General features: G+C 56.7%; 1 protein-coding gene across 1 annotated transcript; it reads left to right on the plus strand.

Moving 5' to 3' along the window:
• Window positions 1-4339: 4339 nt before the first annotated feature.
• CEACAM20 (CEA cell adhesion molecule 20) lies at window positions 4340-17317 on the plus strand (the record flags this gene model as incomplete). The annotated part of the gene is made up of 12 exons (XM_081274228.1): window positions 4340-4391; window positions 6496-6573; window positions 7109-7387; window positions 7825-8106; window positions 9463-9741; window positions 11954-12229; window positions 13892-14006; window positions 14209-14294; window positions 14914-14975; window positions 15550-15585; window positions 16013-16135; window positions 17264-17317. The coding sequence occupies 12 exons, from the start codon at window positions 4340-4342 to the stop codon at window positions 17315-17317; spliced, it is 1722 nt and encodes a 573-aa protein (XP_081130354.1).

The following is a 17317-nucleotide window of genomic DNA, read 5'->3' on the forward strand; positions in this document are numbered from 1 at the left end:
TGGCGCCTGTGGCCTTCCTGGGCCGTCACGGCCAGAACAGAAAGTCCCCTTCTTGGATAGGGCTGGCTGGGGACTCCTGTCCTTCAGCTGGGGCAGTCAGCTGCCTTAGGAGCAGCCGTGGACAGACACCTGTCCAGAGGTGCCCTCTCCTTTCCCAACCAAAAAGAGGAGCGGTCTTGGCCAGGCTGCCTGTGTTGACCAACTTGAGGTTACTGTGGAGTAAGGATTGGAGTCACTCCCAGTCTCTTTCCTTAAAAGGAAAAAAAATTAATTGTTGACCCTTTCAGCTTGGCAGACCCCTTCCACGCCATGCCACCTGCCACCAGCATCCGCCACCCGCCACCCGCCACCCGCCAGCCGGCCCAGCACGTTAGGATGCGGGCTCACCTCTCCACGCCTGTCCCTTCCTTCCCTTTTCTTTCTCTTCCTTTCCTCCTCCTTCCGTCCTTCCTCCTGGGGATGGAACCCATGAGGGCTCTACCACTGAGCTACGCTCCAGTCCTTCCAATTGTCTTGCCCAGTCACGGAGGCTGGCCTCAACCTTGCCCTCCTCCCGCCTCAGCCACCTGAGTTGCTGGGATGACAGCTGTGCACCCTGGGCCTGGCCCACGTCTCACATTCCGTCACCCTCCATGTGGGACCCACCTGAAGCTGTGGCCCACGTGACCCCAGGTTGAAGTGACATTCAGAAATCCACCATTCAAATAGGAATTCTGACCCTCACTCGCGTTTCTCGGAGGACCTGCCAGAGTCCCTGCACGGTCCCGGCTGCATCAGGTGTCGTCCTCATGTAACTGATTTTTCTCTCTCACGTCCTGATTCCTGGGGGCCTCTCACTTCCTACACGAAACTGTCCCTGTCCTTACCTGTGGCAAGTGTGCTGGTGTGTCTCAGGCACACAGCAGGGCCACACACATCTCTGCTGAGCTGAGTGGGTTGGGAAGGCAGCCCCAGGCGGGAAAGGGGTGTTGGGAGGCCACTTGGGTCCCTCGAGGGAAGACATGATTTGGGGCCAGGCCGTGTGGCTGGGACTTGGCAGGTGACAGGGGAGGTGGGAAGGACTGAGGTTATTCATTTTTACCTGTTGAAAATAAAGCAGGAGCTGTCCTGCAGGGAGGTCCCCAAAGTCCCTCCTCTATACTTCTTTGGGACAGGAAAAGATGGACTCTGCCCTGGGGGTTGGGTGGGTGGGCATGTAGGGAGGAAAAAACCCTGGTCCTGCATGAAAGGGTCACTTTGGGAGGTCCACTCCAGTGGCCGCTCTGTCCTCTGGGTGGGGAGGAGGGTCGGAGGAGGTGAGGTCAGCACCGGTGGACGGTGCGGAGGGGAAGGCGGCAGCCAGGAGGTACACGGGGTGGGGACCCTTGGATGCTGGGCAAGGGGTGAGGCCAGAGCAATTTTAGAGGTGTTCTCAGCACCGGGGGCGCCGAGCTGGGGGCATGTCGGGTGACGTGGCCCCAGGATTCACTGACCCGGGTGTGCAGAGAAGGTGGGGCTGGAGGGAGCCCGGGGCACCTGGGAAATTCGGTACCACCGTGATTGGGCCTTCAACAGTGCCACATGGGCCGAGAGCCGGGGGGCCAGAACCCTTTGTCCTAGAGACTTGGTGACTTCTCCAGGTCATCTCACCTCCGTGAGCCTCATTACTCAACTTAAACCCCGAGATGGATGGTGACATCGCTCACCCTGTCCCGCTTCTCAGTTTTCCACCTCGAGTGTGGAAACCAGAGCTTCTCCGCATTGACTGGGGGTGGGGTCTGCAGAGCCCCGGGACCCTACAGCGGGGAAGCCCGATGTCCCGAGAGGGGCTAATCAAGGCAGGGGTGCCTGCTGGCAACAGCTGAGGGCCGTGGCTTGGAGCCTGGTACTTCTCCACAGCCGAGTGGCGGGTGCAGCTCTTGATGGCAGGCCTGGCCCTCGGGCCTGCCCACCAGAACTCCCACGGGGCCAGAGGGGCTCCACATGGGGTGCCCATGGGGGTGCCCATAGGGTGCTCTCTTTCTGTGGTCCAGCCCGTCAGAGCCACTGCTGCAGTGCTGGGGACGAGGGCTGGCCTCAGCATCTTCTCCACATCCCATACCATGTCCTCCTGGTCCCCCTGGCTCAGGTTGGTTGCCGGCTGACTCTGTCCCTGCAGGGCTGGTCCTGCCTGGCTGTTCTGGGACAGGCTCACCAGGCGCTGCTGCCCGGGCAGCCTGGGGGACAGCGCTGCAGACACTACTCTTGGCCTGGGGGCTGGGGGCCCGGGAGCAGGGCTGGCCCAAGATACTGGCGACAGCCCTCTTCGGGGTTGCGGACCCCCCTCTTCCATTATACCCCCATCAGAGAAGGAGAGTCTGTTGGCAAGGTCACTCCTCTCAGTGGGAGGGACTCAACTGCCTCCCAAGGGCCCGCTCCTCCTGCCTCGGCCCCGAAGGCTGGGATTCCAACATCTGAACCTGGCGGACACACAGACACTGGGTCTCAGCTGTGAGTCCACGGCCCCGTCCTCACGGGGTCAACTGGGCTGCAGGGAGTCACCGCCTCTGGGGGGCATCATGGTCCTGCAGCACCTCCTCTGGGCGGGCACCGTCCTGGGCGCTTTCCTAGCTTTCAGCCACAGAGTCCCTGCCACCATCCCGTGAGGCCAGACCTGATGTGACTCTGGAGGGACTGCAGCTGGACGTGGAGGATGGGATGCCAGCCCGGGCGTCGGGCAGCCTCCCGCTCCTGACCACAAGCCTCCTCAGAGGCCAGGCCGTCGTTCTGTCCATCTCAGAGCCGACTCCCCGCTAGAGAGGGACCCACGGGCCAGGGCCGCCCAGTTAGGAAACGGGGAATCAGGATGCAGACCCGGCCATCTGGCTCCAGAGCCACCTGCAGGCTCACGCTCTTGGGGACAGATACCTGGTGGCCACCTGTAGCAGGAGCGAGGCCCAAGTAGGGGCCATAGGACGAGGCCTCCTTCCCTCGACGCCCGGGGCTCCTGGTGCCCCGAGGAGTAGCTTAGAGATTTCAGAGCCCCACCGGGCCCCCAGCCCCTCCTGTCCTCTGTACCTAAGTCGCGGGAACTTCCCTCTGGGCCTCACAGGCTGCTGCCGTGGCTCGCCCCTCTGTCCTCCAGGCTCAGCCCTGGTCCTTGGTCCTCCCTGAACCAGGCACCCCTCTGACCCCCGCCCCAGGCCAATCCTGCCTGCTTCGGCTTCTTGCTATCTGGGGTCAGGTCTGTGTCCCCTATTGGGGACAGGGCTGGAGGTGTCGTGGTCAGCGTTATATCCCCAAGACCACCAGGGACACAGATCAGCACAGGGGAGAATTCAGGGGGTATTTGCTAGATGAATGAATGAATTTATAATTGGATTAATGATATTTCCCCTGAGGGACAGGAGGGCAGCTGGTGGGCTTTGGCTGGAGTGATGAGCTGTCTGTGGAAAGAGCCAAGGAGACAGAGGGCCTGGCACCCTGGAGCCAGGGGCGGGGACCCATGGGGCCTGCTGACTTCCCCTGTCTAACGATAAATCTTTTTTTAAAACTTTTTTTTTAAAAGTTATTTATGTATTTTACAGTAGAATGACAAATCTTGATCTATAGACTTTCAAAGGCCAAGAACTTGTCTTGCTCATACAGAATTGGAAAAAGAGCTGGCCTGGTGGTGCGTGTCTGTAATCCTAGCGACTCAGGAGGCTGAGGCAGGAGGATGGCAAGTGTGAGGCCAGCCTCCATGACTTAGTGAGACCCTGTTGCAAAATAAAAAGGACTGGGAGTGTAGCTCAGTTGCAGAGCATTCCCAGGTTTAATACCCTGTACAGCAAAATAAATAAATAAACAAACAGGAAAAAGAAAGAAAAAAGTGACTCTCCTATATCAAACCTTCAGATGTTCTCCAGGTCTTCTTGGAAGCCCTCCCCGGGGCTTTCCCAGCCCTGGCCAGTTGCTTCCTGCCTGAGTTGAGAGCCGCGTGTATGAGCAGGACCTATATCACACGCACAGCCTCAGCTCATCTGATATTTACAGGCTGCTCACTGTGAGCCTGGCATCCAGCCCAGCTGAGCCCTGAGTGACTGGCCATGATTGTTTTTATTGTTGTTCCTGGTCCTGGGGATCCTGGAACTCCTGCTTGCGTGCTGGGGAGAGGAGGAAAGTGAGCCCTGGGGTGTGGGAGGGCAGAGGTGAGGCCAAAGTTCCCTCCCCGCCCCCACCCACCTGCCTGGGAGCCACTGTCAGCGCAGTTCTGGGGAGTTTGCCACAGAGCGGGAGGGACAGAGGGCAGCTGGTGGGCTGTGGCTGGAGTGACGAGCTGTCTTTGGAAGGAGCCAAGGAGACAGAGGGCCTGGCACCCTGGAGCCAGGGCCGGGGACCCATGGGGCCTGCTGACTCCCAGAGCCACCCGTGGACGGGAATCCTACTCTCAGGTGGGCCCTGCTTCCCCAGGTGGGGTGGGTGGGTGAGGGGCTCTGCGCATCTGTCTGCCAGGTGTGTGTGTGTGTGTGTGTGTGTGTGTGTGTGTGCGCACACACACGTGTGCAGAGAGAGAGAGGCAGAGAAAGAGACCCGGGGATATAGTGGGAGCGGGAGAGACTGACAACAGGGAGAGCCACAGAACCAGAGAGGGACAGAGAAAAAGGGAAAATCAAGTAGAAAGTGAACCCGAGGTGGGGCCAGGGACAGCTGGGCAGAGAGGGGCAGCCAGAGCAGAGACAGCAGGAAGACAGGGGGGTGGTGCAGAGGGAGGAGGGAGACAGACAGAGAGACCCAGAGAAAGCCCTGGAGCACAGACAGGCGGACAGAGTGAGGGGCCCATCCCAGGCTTCAGGACACGGCCCAGGTGTGAAATTCATGCCGAAAGAACATCTGAGATGAGGAAGAAACGAGACTCTCTGGACAGGAAAAGCATTCTGGAGGTGAAGAACTGATTTTGCAGTGGGTCATGGGAAGAGCCGGGACGTTGCCTACCTTGCTGTGTGACTCTGAGGCCAGCTCCTCCCTCTCTGGGCTGGAGGCTTGCTGGCAGACTGGAAGCCCGCGGGGACTTGGGGTCCTGGGGAAGCTGAGAGTGAGCAGCAGGGCCTGTGAGTTTCTCTGCAAGGTTCGCCTCCTCCTGATGGGGCAGAAGTCAGGACTGTTGGAGACAGAAACAGGAGGGGAGGCCAGGTGAGGGCCTTCCACAGAGGGAGGCTCCCATCTCAGGCAGGTCTGAGGACAAGGACCACCGTAGATGTTCTCACGTCTTTTCGTTTGTCCTTGTGACTGTCACGTGAGGTGGGAACGATCGGTACCCTCATTTTACAAAAGGAGAAACCGAGACTCAGACGGAGAACATCACTTGCCCAGAAAGATGACAAACAAAGCTGTGATTGAAACCCAGACAGTTGCTCTGAGCCAGGGACCTTAACCTCCAATGGCATCAGAGGCAGAGAAAGTCGAGCTCCATCACTACTACCATCCAAAGAAACCGAGGCCGGGGCGCAGTGGCGCACCCTGTAATCCCAGCAGATTGGGAGGCTGAGGCAGGAGGATCTCGAGTTCAAAGCCAGCCTCTGCAACTTAGGGAGGCCCTGTCTCTAAATAAAAAATAAAAAGGGCTGGGGATGTGGCTCGGGATTTGAGCACCCCAGATTCAATCTCTGGTACCTAAATAAAGAAACTAAGAAAGAAAGACAGAAATAAACTGAGGCTCACAGAGAGCAAGCCCTTGCCCACATCCGTTGAGCCGGTAAGCACCAGAGGCCATATTTGATGCCAGCCGTCCTGGGAGCCCACGCCCTACATCACCAGATGCTGGGAAAAGGGGCAGTGCTCAAGCCAAACTGGGGTCTTTTGAGGGTGGCGAGGGGCTTGGGGGCAGCCCCTGTTCACTGGGTTGTGGAGAGGGACGGGGTGTCCCACGAGCGCAGCCTGCCACGCCCCAGCCCGGGCCAGCCTCCATGACTCTGTGCAGATGGGCCACATGCAGAACTGGGAACAGCTGCGACCTTGTCCCTCCCCATCCCCTAGAAGATGGGGAGTGTCCTGAGGGCAAGTCCGGGGAGGTGGCGAAGGTGAACCCCTCCCACTGGAGGTGAGAGTGGAAATTCTCGCTCAGGGGCTGCCCTCTGTCCCCATCCTGGGTTCACAGGCGGGACTAGGGTGTCTTCAGGGCGTGGCAGGCCAGGCTCAAGGTCAGCTTCTGCCACTGACTCTTACGGTCTTAGCCAGTGACATCCCTTCTCTGAGCACCTGCTTTCCTCTCTGTGGAATGGGGAGGACCCCCGTGCACCTCCAGGAGAGTAAGGGCAGTCAAAGGGAACCATGGGGGAGCCCCGCGATGGCTTGCCAAGATTTATTATCCCCCCACCCCCCACCCCGGGAGGCAGATGATATTTTACCCATTTTACGGTGGAGGAAATGGAGATTCTGAGAAGAGAAAAGCGTGTCCTTGGTTACAGCCCCAGGAAGCAGTGGGCAGGACAAGCCTCTTGGGATGGAACGCTGAATCTGTGACCTCGGCCTCCCTCAATGCCTCCTCTTCCCCTCCAGCCTCACTTCTGACAGCATGGAGTCCTCCCGTGGCAGCCCAGCTCACCCCCAGTGCCATCCTGCTTGAAACCGCCTCAAGTGAGCAGGGGGTTGTTCTGTGTTTGGGACCCCCCCCCCCCCCCCGGCCACCCCAGGCTCATGGCAGATTCAGAGGTGTGGGCAGAGAACAAGGCTGTCCTCCTGATCAGAGATCAACCGTCTGGGTTCCACGCCCAAAGTCCCAATCGGATGAGTGGAGGGGCCCAGGTAGCTGTGTTGGGGACAGGAGCAAAGTGGTGGACTGTGGCCATCACGGCCGCAGGAGAGGAGTGTTGGCTGAGAGGGGCTAGGGGGCCCTCAATGGTGTTGGGATGAGCTTGTTTCTCTTTGCAGCTGATATTGACGGATCCCCTCTCACGTCCTAGATGCTCTGCTTTATTTGCACAATGTCCAAGAGGGGATATAGATCCCGTACCTAGAACAGGCAGTCACTCCAGCACGGAGCCTGGAGAGCCTAGCTCCGTGTGTCTCCTGGCCGTCCTGATCCATCCCTGGATCCCTCTCTGGCTATACCTCGTTCTCCCCTGTCTGTGTCTCCGCCTCCACCTCCGCCTCTTGCTTTCTTCCTCTGCAGAATCCCTGGACAAGCCCACCATCTCAGTCACTCAGAGCACAGTCACAGAGTACAAGGACAGGGTGACTTTCTACTGTGACACCACGGAACTCCACGTCACCATCCGCTGGATCTTCCAGAATCAGTCCCTGGTGTTGAACGAGCGCATGCAGCTGTCCGCGGATGGCAAGACGTTCAACATCCTCACGGTCCAGCGGGAAGACTCTGGGACTTACCAGTGTGAAGCCTGGGATGCCCTTGGGTTCCAGAGCAGCGATGCCATCTTCCTGGAGGTCAACTGTGAGTCTTCTTCTGTCCCCTGTCCCCAGTCCCTTGTAGACACTCACTTCCTGGGTGCCTCATCCAATCTCACAACCCTGAATCCCAACCCAATGCAGAACTGTCTGTCTTTGAACTTGAACTTAGAACGGTTTGACATCTCTGCTCAGAGGCTACTGGAAACTCCATCGAAATGGACCTAAACTTGAGCTCCCAAACCTCAGATATTGGCTGCACCGTCTTGCCTGGGTCGGGCGTGGCAGGGAGCCTCAGCTGGCCCAAGCTGGGCCTTCCAGTCCTGCTTCACCCAGGGACAGAGCTGACATTAACCCGGAGCCCACACCTCTTTTGCCCATGAGCGGGAGGAGGGAACGTGGTCTATATGGATCCCGAGTCCCCCTGCAAGAGAGCTGTGGCCGACGCCGTTGTAACGGCTGTCATTGTTCCTGTCCTCCCAGATGGTCCCGACCTTATCGAAATCAAGTTGGATTCAGGTGTTCCCAGCGGGGAGGCGGTCGAGGTTCTAGAAGGCTCCACCGTGAACTTCCAGGCGCAAGCGCAGTCCCACCCAGACCCTACCTATTCCTGGATTTTCCCCAACAATTCCATCCTGCCTTCCACCACGGGGACACTGACCATCGACGCCGTGTCCAGGGAGGACGAGGGCATGTTCAGGTGCTTGGTGCACAACAGCGCCACCCTCCTGACCCGCCTGGGTGCTCTTCGAGTCCACGTCCTCGGTGAGTCCCCTTCCCTGGTCCCCCTCTTTGTTCTTCTCAGAATCAGAGGCCACCGGGAGGTCTCATCTGGGGCCCTTGGCCATTCTGTGTGAGAGAGATGCTTGGCTGGGTCTCAGGTGGTCCAGAAAACGTGCCGTGTCCTAGAGGGAGAGTCAGTGACCGCAGTGAGGTCCTCAGGGCGACTGAGAAAACAGTTAACACCGAGCCCCACCAATACCCCAGAGTCGGAGGGGGACCCGAGAGCGGCACGTCCCCCTCGTCTGGTGGCTGAGTCGCACTCCCACCTCAGGGAAGGACCCGGACCCTGGCTGGGCACATCCCCCAGGAGACCCTGCTGGCTCTCCATGGCTGTCCACGGCTGGATTCTGTGGAAGAGGGGTTGATTGTCAATGTGTAACACTAACACAACATTCCTTACACACACAGCCCCCCAATAACCACACACACTTACCATACAACACACACCACAGACACGCAACTCATCTACAACACGTGAAACAATACTGCAGGCACACAGCACACACACAACACGCACATGTAGAGCATGCACAAGATATGTGTGTGCAACACACTCAATACTCTGCATTACACAACCAAGACACACAACACCCACACACTGTGCACAGACTCACAACCCTCCATACACTCACACATATTCACAATACTTGAACAACACACAAGACATACAGACAGATTTCATGTACGTGTACACAATGAGCAATACCACGGACACACAACACACTCTCCCTTGAAACGTGAACACACATAACAACACACAACACACTCAGGATCCACGCAACGTTGCAGACACTTAAGACACACAATGCAGAAAACGTACTGCGTACTGCACCAAATATACACACAGGCCATTCACACCCAGCACAGCCATACACAAAGCATAAACACACAATGTACAACACACACCCATAACACAGATGATACCGCAGACACAGCACCCACGGTTGCACGCAGAACATATGTAACACAGGCTCACACATGAGGTGTCTGTGTATACCACCCACACACCTCACAACACACACAACACACACGGCAGGCACAAAACACACATTCACAGACACAAAAACATGCACCACACACAATATTTATATGACACACTTGACCACAAGAGAGATTCACATGCCACATGTGCCACATAGTCCGATCCAGAACACACGCACACACACGCTACCCACAACACGCACACACACACACATGCACACATAAGCACACGCACACTACCCACAACACGCACATGCACACACACATGCACACACCCCGGGGAGCCCCCGTGGGCCCCCGTGGGCAGGGGGCGGGGAAGCTTCCTTGAATCTGACCCGTGCCTCCGCGTGTTTCCAGAAAACCTGACCAAGCCTCAGGTGCAGGCCTCGAGCCTGGACCTGGTGGAGACCGTCGGCCCCGTGAACCTGACCTGCCAGACCGCCCATCAGAGGGTGGCGGTCCAGTGGTTCGTGAATGATCAGCCCCTCCTGCCCAGCGAGCACCTGGCCCTGTCAGACGACAACATGACCCTGGTCATCCACAGCCCCCGGCGGGACGACACGGGGCCCTACGCGTGTGAGATCTGGCACTGGGGCAGCCGGGCTCGCAGTGACCCCCTCACGCTGACCATCAACTGTGAGTGGCCCGGGGCGGTGAGCGCGTCCTCCTCCCTCCAGGTTCTTCCTTCCACTCACTCATCACGTGCTCCATGCCAGCCGTGAGCCTGGGCGGGGACAAGACCGCCTGCCTGTCCTGGGGGACTTTATGTCTCAGGCAGTGGCTGAGGGACAAGAACCTCAGGGGCAGAGACGGTCCGTGATGGGGGACCGTGCTCGGTGGCGCAGTGACCGGGCGAGAACCAGGAGGCGAGCAGGGCGCTGACCCTCCAGAGCTTGGCTCTTGTGCTTCGAAGAGGAAAGTTGAGGGTCAGACCCAAGTCCCCCAGGAGCCCTTGGCGAGGGGTGAAAGGAGGAGAAAACAAAACCCACGGAAAGGGGTGCTTCAGCCAAAGCACTCGCAAGGGAGGGCGGGGCCGTCTCCAGGCCTGTTTGCTTGAGCCACCTAAGGATGGAGGAGCCAAGAACTGGTATGGAAAGATTGGGGAGAAGAGGTTTCGGCAGGGAGACAAAGTTGGGGTCCACTTTTTCTATTTTTTTGGTACGAGAATTGAACCCAGAGGCGCTCAACCCCTGAGCCACATCCCCAGCCCCCTTTTATATTTTATTTAGAGACAGGGTCTCGTTTAGTGCCTTGATAAGTTGACTTTGAACTCACCTCCGTCTCCCGAGCCACTGGGATCATAGGCGTGGGCCACTGTGTGCCTGGCTTCGGGGTTCACTTTTCCACCTGTTGAGCAGCAGGGGTTAAGAACAGGCTTCTCTGTTGCTCCTTCTCCGTTCGTCCCTACTTTAATTGTGAAGCAAAAATACTTATTTTGTGTCCTCTGGGCCAGGCAACAGGGCGGGCAGTCGGTCATCACGATTCCCAGGGTCATGGCCTCCTGGGGATGGGAGGTGGGTAAAGCAGGCAAATGAAATACCCAACGATCAATGCTGCTATGTGGGGGAAGAAGCGGGGGTTTGGGAGCCCAAAGGAAGCCCCAGATGAGGGATGTGGGAAGGCCATTGTGAGAGCTGAGATCCCCCGTGCAACTGGAGGATGAGCAGGGGTCAGACGGGCCTGGTGGCTCTCCGGTAGGATCTTGCTCCCGGATGACAGCAGGAAATGTGGAAAGGTGGGTGACGGGTTTGGAGAAGTCTAGGAGGGTCATTCACATGATGAATGACCTCATCAGCCCTGGGCTTTGTCCCAAGGACACTGTGGGGGGCGGGTCATGGAAGGTTCTGAGCCGAGAAGCCATGGCATCAAGTTGGTGCCCAGGAAGACCCCTCTGGAGGCTGGGTGGAGGTGGAGCCTGGGATGCAGAGTCCAGGAGGGGCTGGACACGGGCGAGGGAAGCAGGTCGGGTCCTGGGGTTCCGATGGGGAGGAAAGAACAGCTTTAAAGGATGCTGGGGAGGGGCATGGGCAGGGCTTTCTTCTCCTAGAATATCCCAACAAGACCATGCATACGTCTTTCCAGAAGAAGGGAAATGCATTCTTTCATGAATTTGAGCAAGGCTTGGCTTCCAGACTCCTTTAGTTGGCATGGAAATCCAACTGCAACTTCTGTTTGTTTTCTTCATGTGCGTAGGAGGAGAGCGCAAAGCCAGCGGTTCCCCCCTGGAGTGGTGAAGAAAATTTGCCACGTGTTTATGTCATTGGGAATCCACAGTATTAGTGCTTGGGGGCTGCGTGCCCAGAGCGCAGAGACTCTCTGAAGCCTGGCGCCTTGTGAGGTTCCTTGGAGAGAATTCTCCTGTGTGAAGGCAATTTCCATCCCATGGTGGGGACCAACATCTGCTTGTTACACAGCTCAGGACAAAGGGGGAACATTTCCCTCCTCTTCCACTAAGATTCCTTTCTTCCACCCACTTTTTTTTTTTTTTTGGTGGTACTAGGGATTGCACACAGGGACGCTCTACCACTGAACTACACCTTGGCTCTTTATTTTATTTTTATTTTGAGACAGGGTCTTGCTAAGTTGTTGAGGCTGGCCTCAAACTCATGATCCTCCAGCCCCAGCCTCCCTAGCTGCTGGGATTACAGATGAACCCCTATCTCCATGTGCCTCCTCCCTGCAGTTGATTCTTTTCAACTTAGACAGCCGCTGTCTCCTCCGGGCTGCAGACTGGAATTCCCTCAGTTCCAGCTGAGCAGGGGCTGGGGGCGTGGGAAGCACCATTTACAATGTGGAAGAGGGAAGGGGAGAATGGGGTCATTTGGCAGACGCGTGGCTTTGCCTGCAGATGGCCCTGACCGAGTGGAAATCACCAGCGGGTCTCCGCCTGCTGTGGTGGACACTGTCCAGGGGAAGCTCAACTCCAGCCTGACCCTGCAGTGCCAGGCCGAGTCCCAGCCAGAGGCAGAATACCGCTGGGTCCTGGAACACCACTCGGGGGTGTACACTGGGGAGCAGCTGGTCATCAGGGCTCTGACCCAGGAGCACCAGGGCATCTGCAGCTGCACAGCCTCGAACTCTCTGACTGGCCTGGCCCGCTCTGCCTCTGTGCTGATCCAAGTAGGTGAGTCTCTCCGGTGCGTCTTCCCTTGGGATCCGGGTGGCCTCTGCCTTGCTTGCTCCAGCCACCTACCCTGGGACAGCGAATGCACTGCATGTGTAAGTTCCCAGCCGGCCGGGAGCTTTGAATTCCAAACCCTCTGTTTCTTGCTGTGTGCCCTGGTCAACTCTGCAGCCTGCTCTGAGCCTCAGTTTTCTTACCTGCAAGTGGGTTTTTGACACCCACCTATCAGAGGTATTTAGAAAGACAACGCAACATGAGATAGCCCGTGGGAGAGGTAGAGGGACGGTGGAGAGGATCAGGAATCACGTTAATAACAACTGGACTTGTCAAGAACTGTCTTGAGAAGGCAGCATAGTGTTGCTAGCTACCGGGATTCACATCCTGGCTCCAGTATTTACTAGCTGTGTGATCTTGGGCAACTTACTTAACATCTCTGGGCCTCTGATTTATTATCGGTAAAACAAACAATAATTGGACCTATTTCTTAGGGTTGTTGAAGATTAATTAATATTTATAAAGTCCTTAAGTTTGTACTTGGTATGTTGTTTTTTTAAAACAAAATAAAATTATTCTCTGTTGAGCCTGTGCTACATCCTGAACCATCCATATACAGTATCAAAAAATACTTGTTAGGTGCTCTCTGCCAGCCAGTATGAGGCCAGCCTGTTAGCACCTCCATTGTTCAAAGGGACACACTGAGACTTAGAGACTCAACCCTGTTGCTGGTGTTTGATTTTTACTTTTTGTATCAGAGATTGAACTCAAGGCCCTTAACCACTGAGCCACATCCCCAGCCCCCAGCCCCCACACTTTTTGTATTTTATTTCGAGACGGGGCTGGCTGAGTTGCTCAGGGTCTTGCTAAGTCGCTGAGGCTGGCTTTGAATTCTCAATCTTCCTGCCTCAGCCTCCCAAGCCGTTGGAATGACAGGCGTGAGCCACTACAGCTTGTGGCTGGGATTTGAAACCAGACTGCCGCCTCACAGCGATGTTCTTGGGTTGCCCACTAAGCTGAGGACCCCATGCAGCTCTCAAATGACCTCCTTTAATCTCCAGTGCCACCCTTTGGTCCTGTGAATGGACAACAGGCTCAGAAGAGGAGCAGGGAGTAGCAGGTTTGATTGACACTCATGGGAAAGTTCCAGATTTTGAGAGAGAGAGAGAGCTCACACAAAGGCCATGTTGCTTGCGCTCACTAGGTAGCAACGTCTTTCATTGTCACTGGTCATTATTGTCATCATTTTTTCATCAGGCACCTCTGATGTGTCAGGCAGTGGATGGTGCTTCTGTGCACGATCCATTTCATCCCCTCAAAAAATATGTGCAAAAATGTGTAGGGTCAGCAATTGACATCCTTGTTTCACATAACCCCAAAGGCATCTCAGGAAGACTCCTTCCGAGCAGAGCCCCTTCCTCATGCCCCTCACCCTCCGCCCTCCCAATCCCGGTGGCTGCATTTTACCCTCGGTGTTAGGTTTGGGCAGAGCTGAGATCTGGACTCAGGTCACTGGACTCCAGAAACAGTGCTATGAACTGCTGCCCCCTTGTGACTGAAAAGCAAGTATTTGTCAAATGTCGGTGAAGATGAAGCTGCAAGTTTAGGGCAGGGGCTGGGGATGGGGCCAGGGTGTGTCAAGCCTGGGTTTTGGTTTTCTCTCCCTAGACCCGGAGTCCTCCCTGACGGCAGGGGCCATAGCTGGCATTGTTATTGGGACCCTGGTTGCCATTGCTCTGGTCATAGGCCTGGGCTATTTCTTCTACACCAGAAAAGCCAGATGGTAAGACTGGGAAGGGGACGGGGCGTGGCCCGCAGGGTCACCTGGTGGGAGGTTTGCGGACCTCGGTGCTGAGCCTCTGTGGGCGGCCACTGGGGACTTTAGAGCTTGGGTGGTCATCTGAGAATGGACGAGGGACATGGATGGAGCTTATGGGGAGGAGCAAGAGCCAGCGGTGCGGGATAACAAGGATCTGGCGTTTCAGGCCCTCAAAGGGATCCGCGGATGGCCCCAGCCCCGAGGCCACACCGCCCACCTCCGTGCGGGAGCAGGCGACACGGCCCAGTTTCGGTAAGTGACATCGTGTCCCATGCGTGGGAGCTGGGAAGAGCAGGGGCCACGAGCTCAGGTCTCTCGTCCCCGCTCTGCCACCGAGGGACTGGTCACAGGCAAGTCCTGACCTGCCCGAGCCTCAGTGTCCCCAGCACTCGCAGGGCGACACCCAGCCCTTTCTCCTTCCTGGGTCTCAGGGAATCTGGTTCATTGCTGTCAAAGCCGCAGCCAGAGGAGCTCAGGGCTCCTGGCTGATCCCAATCCAGGCTCACGCTCCGCCTGGACCCCGAGCCTCGAGTGCCCTCTGCGGGCGACACCTTTGCCCTCTGTGGATCTGGGTTTCTGAAAAGATGAGCCCCATGTGCCAGGCCCCCTAGAGATTGTCGGGTCCAGCTCCACTACACAGAGAGGACACCTGGGACAAGCAGGGACCAGGGTGGGGACTTAAGATTTCTGTCCCACGGTGTTTTGGAGCAGCCTTGTGTGACCCAGAACTTGGTTTCCAGGAGGTTCCCTGGTCAAGCTCCCCAGAGATGTAAGGGGGAGAACTGGGACCAGGAGGTGGGTCCGGACAGACAGCCCCTTCCTGTCCAGCTCTTCTAACTCCAGGTCTGGGCTGGGATTTTACTTCCTCTAGACAGACCAAGGCCTGTGTATGACAATATACCCGAGCCCCAGGGACAGATGGGAGCCAAAAAGGTGGGTGTGCTCCAAAGGGATCTCCATGACCCTCTGACTTTCCGTTCCTTCCCAGACCAGCAGGGCGGTTGCAATTCTGCCTCTGAGGGTGGGGGGCTGGTGTGATCTCTGGCGGACCCCCAGGGCCAGCTTGGGTCTCTGCATCTCCTCCTCTGCCTTCTCTGAGGCCCTCAAGACCTTCTCTGCCTGTTCATCTCTTCTCCTTATCTTCTTGCTCTTTAATATGACAATGCCCAGACTTGGTCCCTCTGGGAATCAGAAGGGACATAACTACCTCCCCCCCGCCTTTCCTATCCTAGGGATTGAACTCAGGGGTGTCTGCCACTGAGCCACCTCCCCAGCCCTTTTTATATTTTATTTTGAATCAAGGTCTTGCTAAGGCTGGCCTCTTGCTGAGGCTGCCCTTGAACTTGAGATCCTCCTGCCTCAGCCTCCCAAGAGGCTGGGATCACAGGCCTGTGCCACCTCAAAGGAAATTAACTACCTTTGAGGCCAAATCTGTTTCTGAGAATTTCCGGGAGTGGGCCCCATCCCAAGCCCTGTGATCTCTCCTCACTACTTTATTTTTCCCTAGACGGTGCCATCAGGTCTCCCAGAGCAGTTCTATGAGGTATGTGGGCCCAGGAAAGACAGCTGAGAATTTTCTGTGGTTTCAGGCCTGAGAAGCCATCTTCTCTAAACCATCCGTGGTCCATTGCAGGGTCATGGATGGGGAGAAAGAGGCCATGGTCTCACAGGGAGCTGGGTCAGACTGGTCCCTCCTTGGTTCCTTCTACCTCCAGGGCTTGGGGTGGATTGCCGTGGGGGGGGGGGTGCTGGATTCCACATGCTGGGACTGGGAGTGGGGGGTCCAGAGCCTGTGGGAGAAAGGACAGAGTCCGGGCCAGCAGAGGCCTGGTCCTAACCCTTCTTCCTCCTCCTCTGACTCTCTGCGAGAAGCTGGGTGGACCCCGTCCTCTCTCTGGGTCTCTGAGGAGCGTAGTTGGTATCTTCCAGGAAAACGACGTCTGCTGATAGATTTCTCTGCTCACTTGCAGAAGGAGCCACCTTCAGCAGCCCCCAGGGACCACTTTCCCAGCCCCAGGAAGCCACCCCCCAAACTTCCGATGCACGCATTGGTCCCTCCCCTGTCAACAGAAGACACAGACGACAGCTATGAGGTATCTGGTGCCCCTCTTCAGACATGTGGAGAGTGGTCACCCTCTGCGTCCTTCCCCTACTGAAGGGTCTGATGGGGTGAACAGATTCCCCTCTGAAAAACCTTTCACTCCCGTCCACCGGTTCCCATTGTCGGTCTCTGGTTGATCCCATCCATCCCTTTCCAGCGTGGCCCGTGTACTCCATCGGGGCTTCCACAGAACTCCTTTTCACTCGTCCATTTCCTTTCTATCCATTTAACTTTCCCCCGTGTCCCTCCGTAGCACGTTACCCCCCTCCCTTACCCTCATTCCACTTAGTGTTACTCCAGTCCACTGGACCCCTGCTCCTTCTCTCCTGTCCTTCTCCACGTCTTGGATTCCGTCCCACCCCCCTGCGTCCCCTCCACCTCTTTCCTATGTCATTCCTTTCCGTTCAGTCCACTCCTTTCTGTGACGCTGAAGGTGCTGGCCAAGGCTCAGGTCTCATCTGAGGCTCGACTGGGGGACGGTCTGCGTCCCAGCTCACGTGGCTACTGGTAGCCTCAGTTCCTTGCAGGTGGTCCGAACAAGGGCCGCAGTTTCTTACTGACTGTTGGCTAGAGGCCACCCTCAATCTTTTGCCACATGTCACTTTCCATAGGGAGCTCACGACTTTGCATCTGGCTTCTTCAAAGCCAAGATGGAAGATATGATCTTATGTCAAGGATCACATGGGCTGGGCTGGGGCTGTGGCTCAATGGTAGAGCACTGGCCTAGCAAGAGCGAGGCCCTAGGTTTGATCCTCAGCACCACATTATGTATATATATATGGAATCACATGGCAAAATCATCACATCCTGTCACCTTTGCCATACTGTATTGCTTAGTAGCGAGTCACAGGTGCTGCCCTGGAGGGGAGGAATTCACAGAGGCACAGATGTCAAGAGGTCGGCATTATGGGGTCCACTTAGAATGTGTCTGCCACAGTGGGGAAGTGTGTGGGCCGTTCCAGAAACACAGAGGTAACAGGGTGACTGTAGTGAGAAGAGACCTTTGGAGTTTCCAAGGATGGGAGAGGAGCGTCCAGGCTGCTTGGGCCCCAGACCACAGCCAAGTAGGACAGAAATCTCCAGCAGGCAAGGGGACCTCACTGTTCTCTCTGTTTAACAGACGCTCGTGAATCCGGAGCCCGACATTTACTGCCGAATCAACCCGTCGGTCTAA

The sequence above is a fragment of the Spermophilus citellus genome, assembly GCF_964194105.1.
Source record: "Spermophilus citellus genome assembly, chromosome: 18".
Taxonomy (NCBI): domain Eukaryota; kingdom Metazoa; phylum Chordata; class Mammalia; order Rodentia; family Sciuridae; genus Spermophilus; species Spermophilus citellus.